At 42.7% G+C, this 27072-nt stretch overlaps 1 protein-coding gene across 1 annotated transcript in view; it reads left to right on the forward strand.

The window, feature by feature from the left end:
- Positions 1–27072, forward strand: part of LOC126480997 (glutamate receptor 1-like) — a 502527-nt gene that overhangs the window by 314403 nt on the left and 161052 nt on the right. Inside the window, exon 5 of the mRNA XM_050104443.1 lies at positions 16129–16261. Within this exon, the coding sequence (XP_049960400.1) occupies positions 16129–16261 (133 nt within the window). The remainder of the gene's footprint in view (positions 1–16128; positions 16262–27072) is intronic.

Genomic DNA, 27072 nt, shown 5'->3' on the forward strand with positions numbered 1-27072 from the left:
TCCTGCCTCGCGCATGGATGTGTGTTCTAGGGTCCTGATGACCTCAGAAGTTAAGTCCCATAGTACTCAGAGCCATTTTTTGCCAAAGCTGACATTTCGTCAGAAACAAACCCCACGAATTTCACAGAGTGAGAAAGAAGCGGCAGATGAAATATTAGCTTTTCTGCAAGATCAGTCAGTGGAATGTGCTGTGTTGTATACGCTCGATAACGCACATGAGGAGCTACAACGAAGACGATATGTGCTTAACAAGTGAAAGTGATAGTAAGACAAATGTCTAGCCGTGTAGTTCCCCATCCTTGTAGGATAGAACCACAAATCCCGTCTCCAATCAAACGTAATTACGTACATGAAAGGTCATCGCAAAACAGCAATTACGAACACGTTTCGATTAAGCCCTCAGGAATATGACCGTATACTGCATAAGAAAAATTATGGCTATTTAAGGGAGGAGAAGGCGAAGTTGTTACCACACTGTTGTTTGTGAGTATCGAGGGTGTTCGATACAATTTATAGGATGTGTATGATTGTGACCTACTACGTCATTCACATTAAATCACCGGACATTTATTGCAGTGATTTCAAGAGAAGCGGTGGATGGTTGCATTACTTTAAGCAGTGTTCCAAAATTGCAAGACGTGTATTTTTTATTTTATTTATTTATTTTTTTGCTTCAGTTATGTCCCCTGACTGGCTTGATGCGGCCTCTCCTGTGCCAACCTCTTCGTCTCAGAGTAGCACTTCCAACCTACGACATCAATTATTTGCTGGATGTTTTCCAATCTCTGCCTTCCTCTACAGTTTTTGCCATCTACAGAACCTTCTTGTACCATGGAAGTCATTCCCTGATGTCTTCACTAATGTTTGCAAAAACAAACAATGTTCAAATGGCTCTGAGCACTATGGGACGTATCTACTGTGGTCATCAGTCCCCTAGAACTTAGAACTACTTAAACCTAACTAACCTAAGGACATCACAGACATCCATGCCCGAGGCAGGACTCGAAACTCGACCGTAGCGGTCACGCGGTTCCAGACTGTAGCGCGTATAACCGCACGGTCACTCCGGCCAGCTCAAACATAATATCTTATGGGATAACAGCAATCAGTGATTTTATAATGTTACTTAAAATCCGTCTTGATTGCAATTTTTTTTTTTTGCAAATTTTTTATTCATATGACCGGTTTCGGTTATTGCTTACCTTATCAGTCCATCACATTTCAAGCGCTTCGATTTTCTTTTCTTCCGGTTTCCCCACAGTGCATGTTTCACTACCATACAGTACTGTGCTCCAAACGTACATTCTCAGAAATTTCTCCTTGGAAGACGTAAGGTAACGAAATATCACACAAAGCGTCAAGCTGACGATGCACGGCAAACTGCGTAATCGGCCCGAAAATTTGTATTTGAGATAAACAACGGCATCCTATGGAATTTTTTTTTTCAACTGCGACCAATCGGGATTTGAACAGGGTATGCATATGAAAGAAATCCTGGAAACCAGAGGTACCAAGACAGTTGTCTCAAGATAAACTAACATCAATGCCTTGACGGAAGCGTATACAATTACGCCGACTGTTAATCTGGATGGTAAATTGGCTGGAAGGTTATTTAATGTGCTGCGAGAAGTTGAGAGGTGCTCTGTCCCCTGAGATTATATATCGGTGTGTGATCTTGCAAGAGTGGGAAAATGGGCGTAAGAGAACTGCAACAATGGCATGAGCACTGATTTTTTATAATAGCTGGCCAAAATAAATTGCTTTAGCTCGATGCTTGGACTGCATATAAAAACCATACTCTTTTTAAACTATCCATCCTGAAAAGTGTGTGACATTGCAGCTCATACCACGTGGAACCGTTGGACAAATTCAGCCACTGGATGGTTGTTTTTTTCCGTGCTTATAAAACATATTATCGTATTATCTGCAGTTGCGGCCAGTATAGGCGCTATCACGATGAGCTCCGCGACACTTTCGCATTCGATTGCATGCCATCACATGCCATAATTTCACATCACCCCGTTACACCATTACGATTCCATTCTTTAAAAGTGGATACCTAGCTGAACGTCCTTCACCGTTTATAACTCCGAAGGAGTTCGCCTTCGATACTGATGGTGTGAACATTTGTGATTACTGCGGCGTGCTGTTATTCATTCGGTGTACATGGTGCACGTTAATAGTTTGTTTTGAACATTTATTGAACACCGACGATGTCCATTTTTTTAAATGTAACACATACATCCCATAGAAGGTTGATCTCTGCACTTCATGGACACTCATTTTCTCTTACCCTCCTGATTCACATGGTGATTCATTGGCAGCTAATATTTTTCCTGTCATGATTGTTAACACAACATTACTGAAGGGTGAACTTGCGACTTCGCACTCATGGGGTACTTTGTCAGTCACTTTCACCATATGCTGCGTATGCCTTATGTTTTTTGAAGTTGGCCAATGCTCCTCAAAAACCAGTTATAATTAAAAACGTGATGCTTATACTGTAGTTAAAAGAAATGAAAAAAACCTGGGTGGATTCAATCAGGTCACAAACACGAAGTTATTGCTTGAAAAAGTATTGGACCTAGACAATTCTGTATGCAGCACCATGTTTATCCGAAGCGTGTTTCATGTAAAAGTTATTTCTTCATAATTATTAAGCTGTATTATGAAGATATAACCGTATGGTGTCAACTGAAGACGGGTGGAAACCTGAAGCGTAGCTTGGCACAAATACTGTAACATAAATATTAGCGGCTTGCTGTATTTCTTCAAGTATCCACATCTGCTCATCTCAACCAGTATGTATGAGTCCATACATTTTACTAATTTTGAGCCACGAAACAAACAAAACTTATCTGCGGAAAAAATCAATATTTGGGTCAACGTGTGTAAAACTCTTAATTCCTCTCTCCCAAACCCCACCCTAAGGGGAAAGAGGGAGAGTTTCAGTTTTAGTGAATCAAAGTTTTCGAAGTAATTAAGTATTTTTTATTTATCCGTAACCATTTTTCAAATAAAAATGAGAACATGGATTTCTTGAATTACAGCACCAACTACAAAGAATCAAAACAAATGTTTAAGACAAAATGTACGTAGTTTTTTTATGAAGAATCTGCAATAAAAAATGGAGATTCCCATTTGAAAATTTAAAGTTGACTCCCGCCCCACCCGCAGGGGGCTGGGGTGGTTGGCTAATTTTAGCACCAGCAGATGTCACCCTCGAAAATAATAATCTTTGGATTCTACACATTTTTCTTGTTAACCTTATTTTTAGAGGTTTTTTGGTTGGTCAACTTAAAATTTATACGCTGTATGTATACAGGACGGTCCAGTGATAGTGACCCGGCCAAATATCTCACGAAATATAAGCATCAAACCAAAAAACTACAAAGAACAAAACTCGTCTAGCTTGAAGGGGGAAACCAGATGGCGCTGAGGTTGACCCGCTAGATAGGTAACGTATCACGAAGCAAATACCGTCCACACTGGCGGAATATTACGTGATTCCACGTACTTATACGTTTGTGACTATTATAGCGCCATCGATCACAAAGCGAAAAATGTGGTACAACTAAAAGATTTATATTTCTTTACGTACTACACGAATATGTAATAAAAATGGGGGTTCCTATTTTTAAAAAAGCACTTGATATCCGTTTGACCTAATTGACCTATGGCAGCGCCATCTAGCGGGCCAACCATAGCGCCGTCTTGTTTCCCCCTTCAAGCTAGATAAGTTTCGTTCTTTGTAGTTTTCTCGTTTGAAGCTTATTTCGTGAGATATTTGGCCCGGTCACGATCAATGGACCACCCTGTATATATATGTCAGTCCAGCGGTTTAGTTGAAGATTCGGAATATATATATATATATATATATATATATATATATATATATATATATATATATATATGTGTGTGTGTGTGTGTGTGTGTGTTTATTCCGCATCTTCTCGTAAACCACTGGAATGACTTATAAGATTTTAGAAGGCCAGTTTAGGCTATTTTAACAAGCAAGTTGTTCGTCGCGGAGTGATAAGTTTCTGCACTACATGTAAAAGGAGATTCACTAAAGGAATTTCATGAAAAGCTACAAAGCTTGATAAATTTTGAAGAATGTATCAGCACATTTCGTAAAAAATAGCATGTGGTCTCCAGTGGCTCGTTACAGAGTAGTATTGTAATTATGATTTATTCAGTTCTGTTATCGCAGTTATCTTCAATTCGGTGAAAATATATTCATGTCAGTAGAACAGCATGTTGTAATACGCAATCAACAAATTTTTTTAGTGTGCTGATATTTAGGGTGCATAAGCTCAGTTGCAGTGCTTGTAGTCGCTGCGCGAAAATTTGAGCACAACGTCGTCATGACGCTTTTCCATAGCAGTCATTGAACTCGCTGATGAGATGCACATCAGCCGATTCTTCATCAGCAAATACACGCGTACTGCAGTGTGTACAGTTCATGCAAAGAGACGTGAACACCGTAAACGAGATACGCAGTACACATCGTTCAGTCGACCGCCAGCGTGGGACGTGTTGCCATCGAATCAAGCGGAGCGCTCCTCTGGTACAAGTTAAAGGGCAAAGATATTTATAGTAAAACACGAGAAGTTGTTGAAAATGTAAAACAGTTTATGGCGAAAGAAACTGCACTAGGTGCTCCACTGAAACTAAAATCCACATTGAAACGAGAGGTCTAAGCAAATGGTGCATAGGTTACATCCATTTGGCAAACAACAGGGGACTGGAATGAGACCAAGCGAGTAAATCCGCGATATTTTCAAGCTGATAACGAAAGACTCAAAACATCTTGGCTTAAAGAAGGCTCTAGTTCGGATAGTTTTAATAAGCAAGACTTTCTCCGCGTGGTGAACAGTTTATACATTACATTTAAAATAAGACCCACTAAAGGAAAATCGTAGAAAATTACAAAGTTCAGTAGATTTAGTTTGATGTGTTGTGTCCAGACAAGACAGCCTAGACACAATGAGACGAAGCCGAAAGGCATGCGCTAAGCTAAAGCAGGATGGCGTGAGGTCTGAAACAGGATACGTAATGAATGCTATAAAGAAAAGTACGTAGCTTCTGGAATACTTAACTTTAATCCATCCTTTTGGTACATCTGGAGATTGTGGCGATACAAGTGAGACTCTTTAGATACATGCAATGTTACTAATGGCGCCTTGCTAGGTCGTAGCCATTGACTTAGCTGAATGCTACTCTAACTATCTGCTCTGCAAATGAGCGAGGCTTCGTCAGTGTGCATCGCTAGCTACGTCGTCCGTACAACTGGGGCGAGTGCTAGTCAGTCTCTCGAGACCTGCCGTGTGGTGGTGCTCGGTCTGCGATCACTGACAGTGGCGACACGCGGGTCCGACATGTACTAATGGACCGCGGCCGATTTAAAACTACCACCTAGCAAGTGTGGTGTCTGGCGGTGACACCACAGGATGGGTCTACAAGATTCGTAAAATTGTTCACAACCTTTATTTTAGGTGAAGTAGGACGGAAAATAATTCAAAAGTTCCCCAAGAATAAATCAGTATCAGAGCACAAGGAATAGCTTGCTTAAAAAGTATTCGAGAGTACAGGCGCGAGTATCTTCAAATTGTCTGTATGGACGAAACATATGTTAATACTTGTCCCGTAGTATTTTACGGATGGAGTGACAGTTCACTACAGCATCTGTTGCATCGTGTTTCGAAAAGAAGCATTATTCTCAACATCGATGCGGCAGGGAGGACGATTTTGTGGCTAATGCCTACGTAAGATTTAAATCTGGTCAGAAAAAGGGAGATTATGACAACAACCTGACTTTCTCTAATTACGAAAAGTGGCTCAGGGAGAGATTAATATCTAATCTGCTACGTCCTACTGCCCTCGTTGTAGATAAAGCCCCTTACCGCAATAAGCAACAGACTCGTGCTCCAACATAAAGCTCCACGAGGAGAGGTTGGTTAAAAGAAGAGGAAATTTCTTTCCACAAGGACATGCTCAGACCTTAGTATGCACTGATCAAAATGAACAAACCAGGCCCCATCACTTATAAAACAGACAGTATTTTAACCGAGCATTGTAATATAGCTGATACGGGCAACAGTCAAGAACGGTGTTTCTGAACGCAATGTGGCATTCAGAATTAACGCTAATAGATGAACAAACTACTTCCATAACAGTAGAGGATTTGAAGGAACGCTCTAGTACGTAAATACAATTGAAGAGCAGTGTAATTCAAGTGAATGTTTACTGCACGAAGTGCTGTAGATGACCATGAATGTGGGAAGTGGTACAGACTCGAATAGTAGTAGTCACAGTGATGAACCAATATTGACTCGCAGGTGGAAATGAAAGTGAATGAACTTACACCGTCAGCTGAAGAGAAACGTATACGTCTATTGAAAATGAAGAAACCTACCATGCTTTCAGTGTGAAAATAGCCACAGTGAAATGTGCGTAATATTATGTCAAACGATGAACTGTATGGTTTGTAATATGTAGTTGTGACTTAATTACTCACAAGATCAGGGAACGTCTTTTTAACAGTGAAGCTACTGTTTACAACCAAGTTATACGTTTCACATGGTACAGTTTCTTATATATGCTCGTGCCGGCTCTAACCTCTTTGCTTTTTCCCTCCCTTGCATTTTCCCTCCTGCGCAAGCGTGTGCTCCTCTGTTTGCATGAAGTGTATCGCTGTTAACGTACAACTAACACTGCAAGAAAAACAAAACCCGGAGACAATGCAGCGCAACACTGAATGAAAGCTTGAGGACCAAGAGTAAAGTAGGCCTTACTCTTGTCAACAGAAAGTACCGTCAGTGAATGGAACAAGTCTTGTTTCCAAACAGAACACACAGCGCTTACCGTCAACATTTGCACTATTGCGCAGCTAGTTTCATTACAATACCGATACAAGCCGTAAGAAAGTACAAAAAAAAATGGTTCAAATGGCTCTGAGCACTATGGGACTCAACTGTTGAGGTCATTAGTCCCCTAGAACTTAGAACTAGTTAAACCTAACTAACCTAAGGACATCACAAACATCCATGCCCGAGGCAGGATTCGAACCTGCGACCGTAGCGGTCTTGCGGTTCCAGACTGCAGCGCCTTTAACCGCACGGCCACGTCGGCCGGCTAAGAAAGTACACGCAAGTTAATTTCAGTGTAATAGGACACGTGAAAACATGAGTCACTTACAGGGGATAGGAAAAATAATGTGAACAGTGCTAGTACTTGGATGGTTGTGTTTGACGGTCAACAACGAAGGCACGTGTCACGATGGACTGAACATGTTCAGTACGGACTAGGCATCACTGCACGTTGTTTACGAGTAGTACACACTTCATATCTGCATTTGGAGGCCGAGGTAGACGTGCAATGAAAGACATAACAGTGTTCCAAAGATGGCAGATTATGGGGGCTCGATAAACTGGCGCGTCAGTAATCATGACAGCCAACTTATTGAATGTTTCAAGAGCAACTACAGAGGAACACATTAATATTCGGACACTATGATATGTTTACCTTGTAGCATCATAACTTTATTCGTGACAAAACAAACGAAACATATAACCAAGTATTATATTGCGTGATGTGTCTTGTAAATAATAGCATAAACGTTATTAAGATAACGTACATAATTTCTTTTGTAATACTATTCATCTACAACTCGGTCCTATGTTCACGTCACTTTCCAGAACTAATCCTTTCAAGACAAGAGTTTTTGGAACATAAAATGTTTGAATATCTTGACGGGTAGCCATTCTGTTTCATTAGTTCTTTCAAACGCTGCGGCATACGCAAATGATCTTTTTTAAATAGTCCGCATGTAGATTGTGACTTCTTTTTTTCTAATACCTCGTTCCAGTCCCCCCCCCCCCCCCCCACATGCGTAAGACTTTAGCCAATAGTACAACAAATATTCCTGCGCAATGCGAGCCTTATGTTTCGGGTCATTGTCCTGGTAAAACTTGAACGTTTTTGATATCCCAATGTTTTCAGCACTTTACCGTAAATCGTTGTTTAATATGTTCAAGTACACACATTTGTCCATAGTACCGTCGGTGGACACCAATTCGCCCGAACCAAATATCAATATACAGCCCGAGACAAGAACGCTGCCACGTCCATGCTTTACAGCCGGTTTAATATTTTTGACTGTAAATTCTTAGTTGTTCTTCCGCCACACCATCCTTGGTCCACCCGACACAAAAACGTGAAATTTACTTTCGTCGGCATAAATGACGTCGTTCCACCATACTTCTTAATAAATTTCCTGGCAAAGTACAATCTCTTTCTTCGATTCTGTACATTCCTATGCGGTTTCTTCCTGGCCTCTCTACCATTTAGGCACTTCCGTTCAATGAATCGTTTGAGGATGTACCTTCTTGCCGGTCTCGTTTAGCAGTTCACTTGCTAATCTAGGTGTACTGAGTGTAGGATCCTTTTTTTTTCATGTTAGCTGGCTCTTATCACGTGCATCCAGTTTCGGTGGCTGGCCCTTTTGCGGTATAGAGTCGATACGGTCCTCATTTTTTGTGTCGTCTGACGATATCTGTCACAGTACTCTTACTTATGTCGAGCGTGGCAGCAATTTGTTCTTTGTGATTTACCTTTAGAGCTGTGAAAAATCGCAGGCTGTCGTATCTCACGGAGTGGCCGAGCGGTTCTAGGCGCTTCAGTCTGGAACCGCGCGACCGCTACGGTCGCAGGTTCGAATCCTGCCTCGGGCATGGATGTGTGTGATGTCCTTAGGTTAGTTAGGTTTAATTAGTTCTAAGTTCTAGGGGACTGATGACCTCAAGTTAAGTCCCATAGTGCTCAGAACCATTTGAAACATTTTTTGTCGTATCTCAAAACTAGTATTAGCTTTGCGTGGCATCGTAGCGTCTGGACAGATGACCGCGCTTGTAAACATACACTTGCCGTCTGACTAAGTATTTACCTCGGTGTGAACGGTGAAAACAAGTGTGGCACTGCCATCAGTCCGGATATTAAAGTAACGGGACCATCGAAGAGTGCTTTATTTCAATCGTATTATTTAACAAGTGTTATACGTTGTGTAAACGTCATTCATACCATTACTTACTAGACATCTACCTTCATATAATACCTGGATATTTTTTTTTTTATTCAGAATACAGTCATGATGCAGCAAAGTGAAAATCTCTTAGTGTCCGAATATTAAGATTAGTCGCTGTAGTTCAACAGTCATGACAGCCTACATAAAACATGGAAAGACATCATCGTGTAAACATAATGTTGGCGCAAATCAAAACTAAATGACAGAGATCGTCGTACGCTAATACGAAGTGTGTCAAAACAACACAAAACAACGGCGGCTAAAGTGACTGAGGAGCTCAATAGCCGTCTTCGAGACCCCGTATCTATCGATACTGGTCACTCAGAACTCCATAAAGCAAATATTCGTGGACGAGCTGCTATCGAAATCACGGAGACAATCAACGCAAAGAAGCTTAAAACATGGTGTCAGAAGCATAAATCCAGGACGGCTGATCAGTGGAAACACTTCTATTGGTCCGACGACTTAACGTTCTCGTTATTCCCAACATCGGGCCGAGGTTACGTCTGGAGAACGCCGAAAGAAGCTTTCGATCCTGATTGCTTGAGTCCAACGGTTAAGCATGGAGGTGGAAGTGTGATGGTGTGGGTAGATATATCATGGTATTCTGCTTGTCCCATCATTACTCTCAAAGGCCGTGTTACAGCCAATGATTATGTGAACATTTTAGGTGGTCAGGTGCACCCCGTGATTCAGATGTTTCCCAACTATGGTGCCATATTTTAGTACGATAATGTACCCATTCTCACAGCCAGGACAGTGCAATCGTGGTACGAGGAGCATGCAACTGAAGTGCAGCGTATTCTCTGGGTAAAACAGTCCCCGGACTTCATCAATATTGAGCCATTGTGGTCGGTATTGGGGCACAGACTCCAGAGCAGATTTACCCCTCCCCCGTCACTACAGGAGTTAGAAGTTCTGATCGAAGAGTGGCATAACATTCCGTTGGAGACTATACAGTCATTATATGCCTCTATTCCAAACATAATCGGTGCTATATTACTGACAAATCGGTGTCCGACCCCTCATTAATAAACTATTCCCAAGTAGTACAGGTATTCACATTATTTTGCCTAGCCCTTGTGTACCTAAATACTCGAAAAATATCCCTTAACAACTTTTGAAATATTGTCAGTGAAGTTCTGTGTCACCCGGTATATATATTTGTTTTCTGATTTTTTGATTTTTGTTTGGCGTGGTACTAAAGGTTCTACAATTGGGCCATGGACCAATGCCGGAATGCATACCACGTTTTAGCCAAGACTGATCATGGAAGCAACATTTTATTATTTCGAAAGTAATCACCTTATCTGTAAGTATATTTATCCCACTGTGTGACAACACGGTCAATTACTTTGTGGAAATCTGTTTGCGGCTGCATACGCAACCAAGATTGTATCCGGATGTGTACCTCTTCGTTCGAAGCTTATCAGCGGCCACGAATGTTTCTCTTCGGGTCCCCAAAAGAATGGAATTCCTGTGGGGAGAGATCGTGACTGTATGGAACATGTATAACGGCTCCCCAGCAAAACTTCTGCTGCGTAGCCGAGACAACATTTGTAACATGTGGGACCCCCTTACACATACTCCATACAACTCTGATCTCTCGCCATACGATTTCACTAGTTTGGGAGCCCTTAAGAACGATATTCGTGGCCGTCAATTTGCTTCGGACGAAGATGTGCACGCCTGGATACAACCATTCTTCAGTAGGCAAATGAAAACATTTTTTCATGAAGGCACTGACCATCTCGTCTCACAATGGGGTCACTGTATTAACATCCATGGTGATAATTTTTGAAGTAATAAACATAATACTTATTTTGGTGTGCGTACTGTAAGACCTTCAGTACACACACCATCAGATTATTTGACTTGTCGCTCTAACGAAGTAGCGAGTGTCAGCAATATGTCTCTTGGTCTTATCGTGGCATGTTTATCTTCTGCCGTTAGGTCAGACGATAGAAATGCTACTTGCACGCTTAGAGTAGCAGATATACGGTGACCAACTTTAAACAGAACTTGATTAATTTTCACACACATTTATTAAAAAAATAAAAATCACAGATATTACGTAACTTGATTCTGGATGCTGTTTACAATTGACAATCTGAAGTTCCTTTGGTCTTGGTACGTTAATCTTATTCTCACATATCTCAGATACTTGACAAAGTGTCTATTCATTTATCTTCATGGCTATGTACAGGAATATAATCTTATTAGGCGCAGACTGAAACTTGACTATAGACTAATGCAGACTAATGCAGGCTGACTAATCGGAGGTCTGTACACTCGTTATAATACCTCGCGCGTTCAGGTATCACTGCGCGAGTGTGATCCGCGAGGAGAAAAGGTTCTACGTTAGCAGCAATCTCATTGGCTGCGTTACATACAGTATTAATATGTGGATCGGTGGAAGCAGAATTTGGTCCGTCTCTAAGACAGCGCCATCTCGTAGTGCGGAGATGGACGAGCGCTGCGCCTGCGCTGTTGCGCTTAGCGGGGCGCGCTCTATTGGGAAAGTTGTGTACGCGCTGACTACGCGGAACTATGTACACAACACTTGTCTTTTTCCATCCATATTATTTCCATTTCGCTACTCCTCACGTATCCAGAGAGGTACATATTTCGAGGTGCTATTTCCGTTAATTTTTAACGGACAATTCTGTGGCGACGCAAGCAATTATAAGGTTTATGGCAGCTGATTTACACATTTTTTTAACTGTTTACTTTTCAGGCATTAGTTTAAGAGGACATAACGTGGGTGAAATTTGATGAAATTGTAATGACCACTGTCTCGGCGTCACGATAGCAGCTCTCATAAACGTTAGGCCTGCTGTACCAAATGTAAGAAAGCACAGAACAATAATATCAACCATCGAAAATGTTGACTTTGAGCACTGACGTACGCAGTATATTCCACTTGTATTTATCATATCATTAGCTCTTGTTATACGACTTTTCATGTCTTTGGAAGTCATCAAAGTTACCTTATAGCCTTCTTGTTTTAATTTTTCCCTTAGATGTGTTACTTCGGTTGAGCATGCGTCCTGTATTGCGGAGAATGGGCGGACCATACATTGACTTTTGGTGGCTGCGTTAACAATGTAACATATTACTAGTTAATTTTTGTCTCAGAATAACCTCTAGCAATGCCACGCCCGACGTAATGCAATATCTAAACGCTACTACCCGTCTATTCAACATCCCGCCAATAATGGCGTGCCACGGCTATCTTTCAGCCCCAGCAAAACTCTTTTGGCATCTCGTTCTAATCTGTGCTGTAACTACGTAGACCACGTATTTAAATCTGCCTTAGTAATTTATGTAAAACATTAGCTTCTCGCGGCATTTTTATTGACAGAACGATCTACTAGCGAATGGCCGGTACGCGGTATCGAACGGACAAAATATTGCGGCGAGCAGTCATGTCTCCACCAATAAGTGCGCTGACGATCTGACATCCTAGAGGCGTGCGAGTGGCGTAGCCCTTGCTCCATGGAACTTTGTACTTGTAGGAGGAGTTGCCATAGGCAGTCAGTTCTCGCTAGTAGTCGCAAACTTGTACATGGAGCATTTAGAGAAGAGAGCCCTACATTTAGCCATGAGCAAACACACTTGCTTTTTCCGTTACCTGAGTGAGCCAATCTTTATTTGGACACAATGAGTTGATCACACATATGGATTCGAGACATCCCAACATCACCTAAGTTACGGCGGAGGTAGAGGATGTTGGAGCAATCCCCTTACTGAATGTTCTGCTTGAAACAAGAGCAGATGACATTTCGAGCCACAGAGTTTATTGTAAGAGAAACACACGGACTTATACCTGTACACGGACAGCTGCCACCATCCGGCAGAGAGGAACAGAGTGCTCAAGACACTTGTACACAGGGCTCATAATCTCTCGGACATAGAACAACTCCCATGAGAAACAGACCATCTGTAACCATCTACCAGAAGAGAGGATGGCTATGCAGAATAACAGAACCGACGAGTCCTATGCTCCGCTACAACACTACGACAGAGAGAGAAGAAGAACAGGATAAAGAAGTGACCGCAGACTCTATCCCGTACGTTGCCCTTCTATCGAATTATTGGAATGATCCTGGACTAGAACTAGCACACGAATGAGACGATATAGCATAAATAGAGTTTTGGTGTACTACACACATCAAAAAAAGTTTTTCATCATCTCGGTTCCGAGAATTCCGGAATCTGTACAGCAGATTGCAATAGAGATCAACATAAACATCATTTACGGTCTTTTTATTGCTCTTGAAAACTACACATTGCATGTTGTACCACCATACAGCGGGACCTATAGAGGTGGTGGTCCAGATTGCAGTACACATCGGTACCTGTAATACACAGCAGCACTTCCTCTTGCATTGATGCATGCCTGTATTCGTCGTGGCACACTAGCCACAAGTTCATCAAGGTACTGTTGGTCCAGATTGTCTCACTCCTGAACGGCGATTCAACGTAGATCCCTCTGAGTGAGTCACGTCGTCCTTGAACAGACTTTTTCAATCTATCCCAGGCACGTTCGATAGCGTTCATGTCTGGAGAACACGCTGGCCACTCTAGTCCATCGGTGTCGTTATTCTGAAGGAAGTCATTCACAAGATGTGCATGATGAGGGCGCGAGTTGTCGTCCATGAAGACGAATGCATCGCCAGTATGATGCCGATACGGTTGCACTATCAGTCGGTGGATGGCATTCATGTATCGTACAGCCGTTACGGCACCTTCCATGACCACCAGCGGCCCACATTAAGCCAGCCCAAAAGAGCAGGGAACCTCCACCTTCCTGCACTCGCTGGACAGTGTTTCTAAGGCGTTCAACCTGACGGTTTGCCTTCAAACATGTCTCGGACTAATGTCTGGTTGAAGGCATACGCGACACTCATCGCTGAAGAGAACGTGATGCCTATTCTGAGCGGTCCATTCGGCATGTTGTTGGGCCCGTCTGTACCGCGCTGCATGGTGTCGTGCTTACAAAGATGGACCTCGTCATGGACGTCAGGTGTGAAGTTGCGCGTCTTCCAGCCTATAGCGCACAGTTTGAGTCGTAAAACCACATCCTGTGGCTGCACTAAAAGCATTATTCAACATGGTAGCGTTGCTGTAAGTGTTCCTCCGAGCCATAATCCGTAGGTAGCGGTCATCCACTGTAGTAGTGGCCCTTGGACGGCCTGAGAGGGGCATGTCGTCGACAGTTCCGTCTGTATTTATGTTCTCCATGTCAAAACAACATCGCTTTGGTTCACTCCGAGACGCCTGGACACTTCCCTTGATGAGAGCGCTTCCTGGCACAAATTAACAACGGATGCGATCGAACTGCGGGTTTGACCGTCTAGGCATGGATGAACTACAGATAACACAAGCCGTGTACCTCCTTCCTGGTGGAATGACTGGAAATGATCGGCTGTTGGGCCTCCTCCGTCTAATAGGAGCTGCTCATGCATCGTTGTTTACATCTTTGGGCGGGTTTAGTGATACCTTTGAACAGTCAAACGGACTGTGTCTTTGATAAAATATCCACAGTCAACGTCTGTCTTTAAGAGTTCAGGGAACCGGATTGATGTAAAATTTTTTTGTGTGTGTAACCGCGCGAGATTAGCCGAGCGGTCTGGGGGAATGCAGTCATGGACTGTGCGTCTGGTCCCGGCGGAGGTTCGAGTCCTCCCTCGGGCATGGGTGTGTGTGTGTTCGTCCTTAGGATAATTTAGGTTAAGTAGTGTGTAAGCTTAGGGACTGATGACTTTAGCACTTAAGTCTCATAAGATCTCACACATTTTTTTATTTATTTTGATGTGTGTATATCCCCCGTCAAATCGGAAAGGAGTATATAGGTCAAACGGTATGCTACCGTGAATAACAGCGGCTCACCTATTTACTACAGACATTTACGTCGGTGGCTGCAGTTCACTATTTGTCCGATTTTAACGCTATGGAATAACACCGCACCAGACTTTTGGCACAAACATCCGTGTTGTAAAGGAAGTCGCTCGGTGAAAAGATGGTGAGTGGTCAAAATATGTACTAGATTACCAAAAAAGATTTAGGGGGAGGCCACCGGACAGATGGTGCTGAAAGACAGCTGGACTGAACTTACAACGGGAAGCACAACATCGGCACAAATGGAAGAATCTGTAGGGGTCCTAATTTGCTCGTCAAATAGGCCGCATCACCAAGTACTCGAATTGGCTGATGATGATGAATATGATGATGAATTCACATTAGGATTTCTATTTTCTTTTCGTGGATCACTTCACACGCATTTTAGAAGATTCCAATAAACAATCCCGAGGTACCGCTGCTTCATGGTTCAGTTAAAGGTGAGCAGGTCATCGACTTCCGTTGCAAACAAAAACAGAATCGCAAGCACATTCTAGGTTTCAATTTTCTGTCTGGACCTTACTGTCGCAGAAATAACAGTATCTCTGTCCTCTATTTCTGATCAAGGATTGCAGAAGGTTCTCTTTGACTGTGAGGCAAATTCTAAAACTGAAAATCCCCTGTACTGGATTCCATCCAATTTGGCATTCACTCCGCCCGTCAACCAGCCCACCTGATATTTGGATAAAAAAAAGTAAAAATAAAGATGAGAAGTTGGTTTTACAATTGGTTACATCTCGGCAAGCTTACTCTAGCCTTGATGAGAAGAATAAAACGTATTACAAGAAAAATAAAACCGCCTGTGTCTGCTATTTGTAAGCTAAGTTATTTATAAGCCAATTTAGCTAAAGCCTCTTTATTACTCAGCGATTAGCTACGGCTACTGAAGTTCCACGTTCGATTCACACGAACTACCTTAGGATGTTCTGTCTGGGAATTGCCTGGAACATAGTCTGCTCAGTAGTTTACGGTCAACCGTGAAGCTGAGCTAAAACATGAGCAACGACGATTATACAGAAGCCGCTGAAGTAAACGTTCTCCCTCATTTTATTATGTCATGTTTGCTGTTGGATACCCTAGGCCCATCAGTTGTCAGTAACATTTACTAGTCTACAACTGAATCGTTCTCCTGTTTTCAGGTCTGCTGAGGCTACAGAACATCTACCAGAACCTGCGTCCTGGTCCGAAGGCTCTGAACGTAGCGGCCGTGAAGCGAGTCCAGAACGCGTCGGAAGCCATCGACTACCTGCACAGCCTGGAGGAGGTCAGCAGGTACTGCGGCATGCCAGAACTACTCAGAAAAGCCATCGCCTTTTACAGGGTGTACCCTTGCCACATGTATGTAAAATGCTTGACTATTCACTGGAGAAACTGCCGCTGAGGGAACACGCAAATCCATACATATTATAAAAAAGTGTGAATATGGTGTCCGAAAGAACAGCTACCATCGGTGACCATGCTGCTCTCTTAGAATGAAATGATAATTAAATCAAGACCCTAAGCTGTCGACAGGCATTGATATACATCAATGGGGACAGCTGAAAATGTGTGCCCCGACCAGGACTCGAACACGAGATCTCCTGCTTACATGGGAGACGCTCTATCCATCTGAGCCACCGAGGGTACAGAGGATAGCGCAACTGCTGGGATTAATTCCTTGCACAGTCCCCGTGAGACCCACATTTCGGACATGTCCGAGAGAACAGATACCATCTTCTTACAGTTAAGGCTAACCGGCCATTACCTTCTTCTGTGCGGGTGCACACACATTGGCCGAACTCTTACGGGAATCGGTAAGATTGTCTGCCGCGAGTAATGAGTGTAATGGGCAGGGCCACTACGTATGTAGTGTGTGAACATTAAGCTGGGAATGTGGGTCTCACGGGGAGCGTGCAAGGGATAAATCTCTGCAGTCGCACTATCCTCTGTGCCCTCTGTGGCTCAAATGGATGCCAGCACGGTAGCTCAGTGTGTTCGGTCAGAGGGTTAGCTGCGTCCTGTAAAAAAAAAAAAAATGAGTAAATGGATCAACTAAGAACTTCTTCGGGTGTCAAGGGACGTCCACCAGGAAGAGATACAGCGAACTATGACAAAAAAAAGGTGGATAGAGCACCTGTCATGTAAGCAGGAGATCCCGGGTTCGAGTCCCGGTCGGGGCACACATTTTCAGCTGTCCCCGTTGATGTGTATCAAGCCTGTCGACAGCTTAGGGTCTTGATTTAATTATTATTTTATTATAAAAATGGATTGATGTGTTTGTGTATGTACCACATCTCGCTATAAACCACTGCAGTGATTTTAACCACACTTGGTACACATACCCCTTGCTGTTATTCGGTTAAGAATCACCTGCCTCTCATAGTTCAGCGTTGACGATGAAATTTATTAATTCTGTCCTACTAATTCTATTCGCAATAAATTTCACAGACAGTATTCAAATAGACCACTAAATGCACATAAGAAGTTATATCATGGTACCACACATATGATATGTCATTTCATAAACACTGATGCGCCTGAAAATTGGCCGCCTTGTGTAAGACGCTTAAATTCGTTGCTTCTTTATTACTAGCTCTATTCACAATAAATTTTTCAGACAGTATCTACACAAAAATATCAGCACACGGTCTGCTGCAGAGCGAAAATTTCATTCTCGAATTATCCAGATCCGCTGCTGAATGAATCTACAAAATTATATTATTGTATGACACGTAGAGCAGGAGATATGGCTTGATAAACACAAAGCTGCGTGAGAAACTTCCACATCATGCATGAAGGTTGAAAACATTTTTTCTTTACTACTAATACACTCCTACAGTCGTGTCAACTTTAAAAAATCCCTACAGCTGGTAATGCTTTTGGCAGCTTTCAGCTGCCAAGCAAAGGGTGCAGGCGAAAAGGCGTTGCCATAGTGACGTTTAAAAATTCGAGTTCTACACACGCGAAGCAGGTGTAACGGTACAGAAACCGGTATACTGTACTTACACATTTGTATACAACTCCTGTTTCTTTGTACGACTGTTTCATAATCTAAAATGAGTTTTCACGAAAATATCGATTTTTTCGATATTACACTGCAAATGTATTTAATTTTTCTGTTCTCGTTTCTTGTCGAAGACTGGCAAAATGGATATCTGGGCAGTCAGGAGGTAATAAAGCAGTCGCACCATGAGCATTGTTTCCAAGCTGAGTGAGAGATACGACGAAGAATAATTCGAAATGATAACACTTTGAGAGAGCAGCGCTGATACATATTGCGTCGTGGAATTACACCTAATTGTTCCCGGTAGGTGAAAAGTCCTCTCCGTTAGAATTGGCCAGAAATTTCCCTGTGTGCATGGTTCTGGATCCCTAATCAGGCAGCTTACATAGCCACACATACTACTACAATATTCCTCAACTGAGACACGTGCAGTGGAGCGTTTCCAATTTCGTTCCACATATTTTCTATCGGAGACTGATCAGGTGATACTGTGAACAACGGAGAGCGTTTGTACGTTTTTGATGATCCCTGCACATAGCAGCGTGTAACATAACCATCATTAACCTCACCTATTAGGCGTGTGCGTAAGTTCGCAGCGTTTTCCCGTAAGTTTAATAACTACAAGAGATACATAAAACAGAGGTTTGAGTCTTGAATAATATATTTTCCGTCAATATTTGCAACAGCCTGCCAAATCTGGAGTAACTTTTCGATTCCGCAACTGTAGAAATCCATGGTTTTATGGCGAAGAAACCATCGGCAAATGTTCGGAGCGCATTTTCACCCGGAAAAGAAACTGTCTGAAGACTGTTCGCTCGAGAATGGAAAAGGTGAATGGGTGCGCAAGATTAGGTGAATAATGGGATGGAGAATTGATTTCAAGCCCAAATTCCGTATCAGGTCTGAATATGGTCAAAAACTGACCGAAAATGATAATCGCAAAGATAAATTTTTTTTTTTTTTTTTTTTTTTTTTTTTTTTTTTTTTTTTTTTTTTTGCTGTCGATACTGTTTATGTTCATTTTAAAGTACTCAAATCCAGCCTCTGTTCTCCTTGAGACATATTCTCAAAAATTACCCAAACAGAAGAATATCCGATAAATGTTTCAACTTGCCCACTAGTGTCCACCGCTCCACTCACTATATACAAATGGCAAAGTAACAATTTGTAAACTCAAACAGCAACAGTGGATGACAAATAAAAGAAAATGACAGTTGACAAATAAACCCATAGCAGCCGGAATGCCAACAAGCAAAACAAAAATGCTACGAACTTATGCACCAACGTATTATTAGCCGCGGCACCTCACAAAGTAAGTTTAGGGAAGCTGTACACAGTTATTAGCTATGAAAGGAGCAATATTGACACGAAAAGTTACCCATGTCGGTCAACTCTAAGCACCTGACACGAGCTGCCGCTTTCCTGGCTATCTTTTCTTTTGCAGTTCAATTACACAATCTGAAATTTGAAATGAAGATGGAGACAGGCTGGTGATAAACCCTCCAATATTTCGTAAAATCGCAGTTACCGTTGTGAGATAATAGTAATCGGCTAGTATATCGACCCTCACAAATTCGAATAGGCTCTGACAGTAAATACATTTTGACAGAACTAATTAAAATTGTATACTATTAACGACATACGACTTAACAGATGTCCTGTCATCCTGTCCCTTCTCCTTCTCTGGGTTTTCCACATATTCCTTTCGTCTCTGATTCTGCTCAGCACCACATTCTTTACGTTATCAGTCCACCTAATTTTCAACATTTGTTTGTAGCACCACATCTCAAATGGTTCGAGTCTCTTTTGTTCCGGTTTTCCACAGCCCATGTTTCCATCAAGGCTGTGCTCCGAACGTACGTTCACAAAAATCTGTTCATCAAACCAAGGCCTATGTTTGATACTAACATACGTCACTTGGCCAGGAAAGCCCTATTTGCCAGTGCTAGTCTACTTTTTATGTCCTCCTAGATACGCCACTGGTTATTTTGCTGGCTAGGTAGCAGAATTTCGATTCATCTATTTCGTGACCACCAATCCTGATGTTAGTTTTCTCGCGGTTCTCATTTCTGTTCATCCAACGAACGTGCCTTGATTTTTCTTTACTTTCGCCTTTCTCCCATGTACTCTCAATCCATATACTGTACTCATCACACTGTTCATTCCATTCAGCAGATCATGTAATTTCTCTTCACTTCTTCTGAGGGTAGTACTGTCATCAGCGAATCGTATCATTGATACGCTTTCACTTCGAATACTAATTCCACTCCTGAACCTTTCTTGTACTTCCATTATTGATTCTTCGGTATAGAGATTGAACGTTATGGGCAAAAGTATATATCCCTGTCTTACACCCTTTATAATCTGAGCACTTCGTTCCGGTCTTCCACTCTTTTTATTCCCTCTTGGCTTTTGTTCATGTTGCATTTTACCCATCTCTCTCTATACATTACCCCGGCTTTCCTCAGAATGTCGAACATCATGCACCATTTGACACTGTCGAACGCTTTTCCAGGTCGACAAATCCAATGAACGTGCCTTGATTTTTCTTTAGTCTTGCTTCCAGTACGAACTGCAACGTCAGAATTGCCTCTCTGGTGCCTCTACCTTTCCTAAAGTGAATCTGATCGTCATTTAACTCATCCTCAATTTTCTTTTCCATTCATCTGTATATTATTCTTGTAAACACCTTTGATGCATGGGCTCTTAAGCTGATTGTGCGATAATTCTCGCACTTGTCAGCTCTTGCAGTCTTTGGATTTGTGTGGACGGTATTTTTCCGAAAGTCAGATGCTATGTCGCCATACTCATACATTCCAGAAACCAAAGGGAATAGTCGTTTTGTTGCACTTCCCCCAATGATTTTAGAAATTCTCATGGAATGTTATCCATCCCTTCTGCCTTATTTGATGTCAAGTCCGCCATAGCTCTTTTAAATTCTGAATCTAATACTCGAGCCACTATGTCTTACAAATCGACTCCCGTTTCTTCAAATACCACATCAGACAAATTTTCCGATTCATAAATACCTTCAACGAACCCTTTCCACCTGTCCACACTCTCCTCTGCATTTAAGAGTAGAATTTCCGTTGCACTCTTAACATTACAACTTTTGCTTTTAATTTCACCAAAGGTTGTTTTAACTTTCCTATATGCGAAGTCAGTCCTCGCGGCAATCATTCTTTTTCGTTTTCTTCACTTTTTCATGCAGCCATTTCATTCCTCAATGACTTGCACTTCTGTATTCCTGAATTTCCCTGTACATTTTTGTTCTTCTTTCGTCGATTAACTAAAGTATTTCTTCACAGTTACCTTTTTGTACATATGTTTTTTTCTAACTTTCGTTATTTCCCTTTTTAGAAGTGGCCAATTCTCCTCAACTGTACTACCTGCAGAGCTACTACTTATTGTTCCATCTATAGCCTCACAAAACTTCAAACGTATCTCTTCATTCCTTAGTACTTTCGTATCCCTCTTCCTAGCTTATTGATTCTTTTGACTTATGTCTTAAACTTCACTACTACTACTACATTGTGATCTGAGTCTATCTCGGCTCCTGGATATGCCTTACAATCCTGTATATGAATCGGAATCTCTGACCATGATGGAATCTAACTGAAATCTTCCTTTATCAGCCTGCATTTTCTAAATATACCTCCACCGCTTGTGATTATTGAACAGAGAATTCGCTGTTACTAGCTGTTACTTCTGAACTCAATTAGTCTATCTCCTCGTTTGTCATTCCCAGTTCCATGCCACATTCTTCTGTATCCGTTCTTCTACTCCTTCCCCTACGACTGCATTCCAGTCCCCCATGAGTATTTGTTTTCATCACCCTTTACGTACTGTATTATCCTTTAAATGTCCTCACTTACTTACTCTAGCTCTTCGTTTTGCGGCGTCAGTATGTATACCTGAACAACCGTTGTAGGTGATGATTTGCTGCCGATTCTAACAAGAACAACTCTATCATTGAACTGTTCACAGTAACACACACTCTGCCCTGCCTCCTTATTCATATCGTATCCCACTCCAATCACATCATTCTCTGCTGCTTTTAATATTAATCTAGACTTATTAGACCAGACATCCTTGCCATCTTTCCATTTCACTTCTCTGACAGATACTATATCTAGAGTGGGCCTTTGCACTTCTCTTTTCAGATTTTATAGCTTCCCTACCACGTTCAAGTCTCTGATATTCCACACCCTGACTGTAAAGCGTTATCCTTTCGTTGGTTATTCAGTCTTTTTCTCATGTTCGCTTCCACATTGGTAGTCCCCTCCCGGAGATTCGAGTGGAGGACTATTCCGGAAACTTTTGCCTGTGGAGGGATCATCATGACAGTTTTTCCAATTAAAGGCCACATGTCCTGTGGATACATGTTATATGTCTTTAATGCAATGGTTTCTGTTACCTTCTGCATCCTAACGCTGTTGATCATTGCTCATTCTTCCGCTCTTAGAGGCAGTTTCACTCCCGAAGGACAAGAGAGTGCATTGAACCTCTGTCTAGTCCTCCGACCTCTTTGACAAGGCCTTTGGCAGACTGAGGGTGATTTCATACGTCGGAAGTCTTCGGCCGCCGATGCTAATTATTAATCAAAATTTAAGCGCTGGCGGGTTTCGAACACGGTACATATGCACGAAAGAAAGCATGTAGTGTCCGGTCTGAGACTAAAATTTAGTTTTAACTGAGGTAGTGAACTCATGGTAAGAGGTCTGGGATCATCGCAAGGGTTCTGAGTTCCCTAAAATATATTATTAGTCACCAATTTAGCTTTATGACGCGCTGTGTCTGCGTGATGGGCACTCCACGCTTGTGCAGGCTGTCGCAACTTGGAAATTATTGCATCGTGCCACCTGACAGTGTCAGAAAATTGCAAAATGTTATTTTGTCACACTAAATTCTTTTTAACTGCAAGTGAACCACGGTATTTTTTTTGTCTACTGTAGGTATAACTTAAAATGTATGGATTTTTACGCAAAGTAATATAAAGCTGTTTGCTAGGATGTGATACGATTGTGTGTTAACCTTATAGACTGAAAAGCCAAAGAAACCGGAACACCTGCGTAACATCGTGTAGGGCCTCCGCGAGTACGCTGAAGTGCCCCAACAGGACGTGACATGGACTGGACTAATGTCTGAAGCAATCCTGGAGGCAACTGACACTGTGAATCCTGCAGGGCTGTCCATAAATCGGTAAGAGCATGAGGGTGTGAAAATGTCTTCTGAACAGTACATTGCAAGGCATCCCAAATGTGCTCAATAACATTCGTATCTGAGGCGTGTGGTGGCCAGCGGAAGTAGAGTGTTCCTGGAGCCACATATGGCAATTTTGAACGTGCGGGAAGGCGCATTGTCCTGTTGGAATTGCCCCAGTCCATCGGAATGCACAATGGACATGAATGGATGCAGGCGATCAGACACAATGTTTACGAACGTGTTACCTGTCAGAGTCATATCTAAACGTATCAGGGGTCCCTTATCACGCCACCTGTACACGCCCGAGACCATTACAGAGCCTCCACCAGCTTGAACAGCCCCTGCTGACATGCAGGGTGCATGTATTCATGCACCATTCACTCGATACATTTTAAACGAGACTCGTCCCACCAGGCAACATGTTTCCAGTCATCAACAGTCCAATGTCGGTGTTGAGAGGCGTAAACCTTGTGTCGTGCAGTCATCAAGGGTACACGAGTGGGCCTTCGGCTCCGAAAGTCCATATCGATCATGTTTCATTGAATGATTCGCACGCTGACACTTGTTGATGGTACAACACTGAAATTTGTAGCAATTTCCGGAAGGTTTACACTTCTCTAACGATACTCTTCAGTCGTCGTTGGTCCCGTTCTTGCAGGATCTTTTTCCAGCGGCAGCGATTTTGGAGATTTGATGTTTTACCGGATTCCCGATATTCACGGTACACTCGTGAAATGGTAATACGGGAAAATCCCCACTTCACCCCTACCACGGAGGTGCTGTGTCCCATCGCTTATGCGCTGACTATAACACCACGTTCGAACGCACTTAAATCTTGATAACTGGCATTGTAGCAGCAGTAAGCTATCTAACAACTGCTCCAGACACTTGATGTCGTATGTAATCGTTGCCGACCGCAGCGCCGTATTCTACCTGTTTACATATCTATGTAGTTGAATACGCATGCGTATAACGGTTTCTTTGGCCCTTCAGTGTATTATGTGTACCTTTTTTCTTTATATGAGTGAACTGCCTACATCTGTCAAAGTATGTAAATAAAATGACAAAAATTTCAGACGTACAAAACTGGTTTTATATAGTAGTCACACTGCTGCAACAAGGAGAGTAAGGAAACCAGCGCAAAAATGCTCCTGATGAAGTACAAAAAAGAGGGAATATGCTTCTCTTTATAAGGGTCTCACAGAAAATCGGGAACCAGCTGCCTCAATCTTCAAAAAAATGGGTCAAATGGCTCTGAGCACTATGCGACTTAACTTCTGAGGTCATCATTCTCCTATAACTTAGAACTACTTAAACCTAACTAACCTAAGGACATCATACACATCCATGCCCGAGGCAGGATTCGAACCTGCGACCGTAGCGGTCGCGGGGTTCCAGACTGTAGCGCCTAGAACCGCTCGGCCGCCCCGGCCAGCCCTCAATTTTCATTTCGTCTCCATCAAAACTTTCAGTACGCGAACGTATTCGAGGCTTCTCGTGCTGGAAGAGGGTAGCGAGACAATGACGATGGAAGAGAGAGAGAACACAGTGCCAGTGCTAGAGAAGGAGACCTCGATGATGGGAGAAACTGGCAATGAAATAGAAATACAGACGGATGAAGACAATAGCATTGGGAGCCAAATAGAGAAGAGACAGTGATCGCCGGTGAGACACAGTGGCAGTAAAAGAGAAAGAGAGGTGGATGGTGATAATAGCAGTGGGAGTAAAGGGGAGAAGGGACAGTGGAAATGAAACAAGGAGGATGAGTGAAGAGCACACAAAATTTCTCCTGATTCCCTATCCACACGAGGTAACGTTAGTGGTCTAGTGGTCAGAACACCAAGCAAGCCATTTCCAATGACATGTGTGGAGAAGAGTCTGCGGCGGTTGACAAGAAGACTGCCGACTGTAAACGGACGGAAGAGAGTAGCAATGGGAGAGAAAAAGAATGGGGCGAGGTCAATGACAGCGTGACAGAGACTGAAATTAGCAGAGAAGAAGACAGTGGCCATGAATGGCGAGGAAATTGGAATAAGGTTTGAAGCAGCTGGTTCCCCACTTTCCTTTAGAGTTAAAGGGAAGTGTATTCGCCTTTTGTGTGGTACGACTGCTCCGACAGGAGCATTTTCCCGCTCGTTGAACATATGAGCATACGAACATCAGCTACGTCAATCGTCGACGGAACACCCTTGTTACTTCGCTGATGTACTGAAGTGACGGACTGACATTGCGCGTCCACTGCGTGACAGCTAGCAAGGCTTGGTGGAAAGTGCTCCAAGCTCTGGCATGCTATGCAGAGACAACTGACAGAGTTGTAGTGGCAGCCCTCTGATGATGGAACCAAACAGTTCCACTGGCTGAAGCATGTACGACTATAATAATGTCAACGTATCAGTAAAGAGTTTCACATCTATCAGTTTCATTTTTTTGTGCTACTCTGTTTTGTAAACTGCTGCCTATAACGGTCGTCTCTTGGGCTGCTTACAGAGAGTGCGGCAGAACCGAATACACAGTTTTAAGGAGCAATAAAAAGTAAATCTGGATGTATTGAGAAAAAAATTTTTTTTCTTTTCTAAATTAGTACAATATACAATTTTACATTCATTAAGTTTTGAACATAATGTCCTCAAGATGGCGGCCGCTAGCATCAATACATTGTTGTAGACGATCCCTGAAGTTTCGAGCAGGTTTTGCACACATATCGCAGAATACGGCATCACGTCGTCAATATTCCGCTCTTTTGACTATGGTAGGGCATGAGGGTTTTTTTTAAAACCTTTACCTTCAGATATCTCCAAAGAAAGTAGTCACAAATGCTCAAATCTGGTGACCGCGGAGGCCACCCGACGTCATCCCGCAAAGAGACGTGGCGTCCCGGAAACATTTCTCTCAAAACATCAAGTGAAATTCGAGCTGTGTGAGCAGTAGCTAAATCCTGTCGGAACCACAAGTCCCCCCTGTCCATGTTCTTCAACAATTTCGTCCACTGTGGGTTGCACAAAATTTTCCAACATTGAAACATGAAGTGCGAAAGTCACTGTCACGGTCACTCCTTCCTCCTCAAAAAAGTAAGGGCCTACAACGCCAAATTGTGATATGGCACACCGCACTGTCACTTTAGGAAAGTGTTGCGGTCTCTCATGACTAATTCGGGGGTTATTTTCAGCCCAGTAGCGAACGTTTTGCTTATACACGCACCCATTAAGATGAAAATGTGCCCTGCCACTACTCTGAGGTAACTGCATTCGCAGGGATCTGCTCACACAGATTTTGACAGTTGGCGTAGTCTGCTGGGCGTAATTCTTGAGCAAACATAATTTTAAAAGAATTGAACTTCAAATCGCATTGCAGAATCCTTCTCAAACTGCGGTCTGAAATTCAGGATGCAACAGCACGTCGTCGAGCAGAACGTTGCGGCGATTATTGAGCTGCTGTTCTCACCCGCTGCACGTTTTATGTCGTTCTGATGGATCTGCGCCGGCCACGTGTATCTATTCTTAGTGTGCTACCAGTTTCCTCCAACTGCCGAATCCCGGACCGAATTGTGTTTGCATTAGGAACGCCATTGTTGCGTGGAATATTGAAATGTCGCCGAAAAGCTCGTTGGGCACCGATCACAGATCTGTTTTTTTCATAATAAGCGCGAACGGCTAAACCACGATGTACTCCGGTCCAGACCATGCTGACTACTGAAATGGGGTCACCGACTGAAGAAAGGCAAACCAGATGCAACTACCTATCCCCAACACAACCCCAGCGGTAATCGACAGTAACTGCTTAGTCTGTTCTGCCGCACACTCTATTAACCAGTACGTCGGTTGAGGATGAAGGAAATAGAGGAGTGCTTCTTCTATAATAGGCAAACTGGACGTTTTACTACTAACAAAAGTTCTAC

The sequence above is a fragment of the Schistocerca serialis genome, chromosome 5 (genome assembly GCF_023864345.2).
Source record: "Schistocerca serialis cubense isolate TAMUIC-IGC-003099 chromosome 5, iqSchSeri2.2, whole genome shotgun sequence".
NCBI classification, from domain to species: domain Eukaryota; kingdom Metazoa; phylum Arthropoda; class Insecta; order Orthoptera; family Acrididae; genus Schistocerca; species Schistocerca serialis.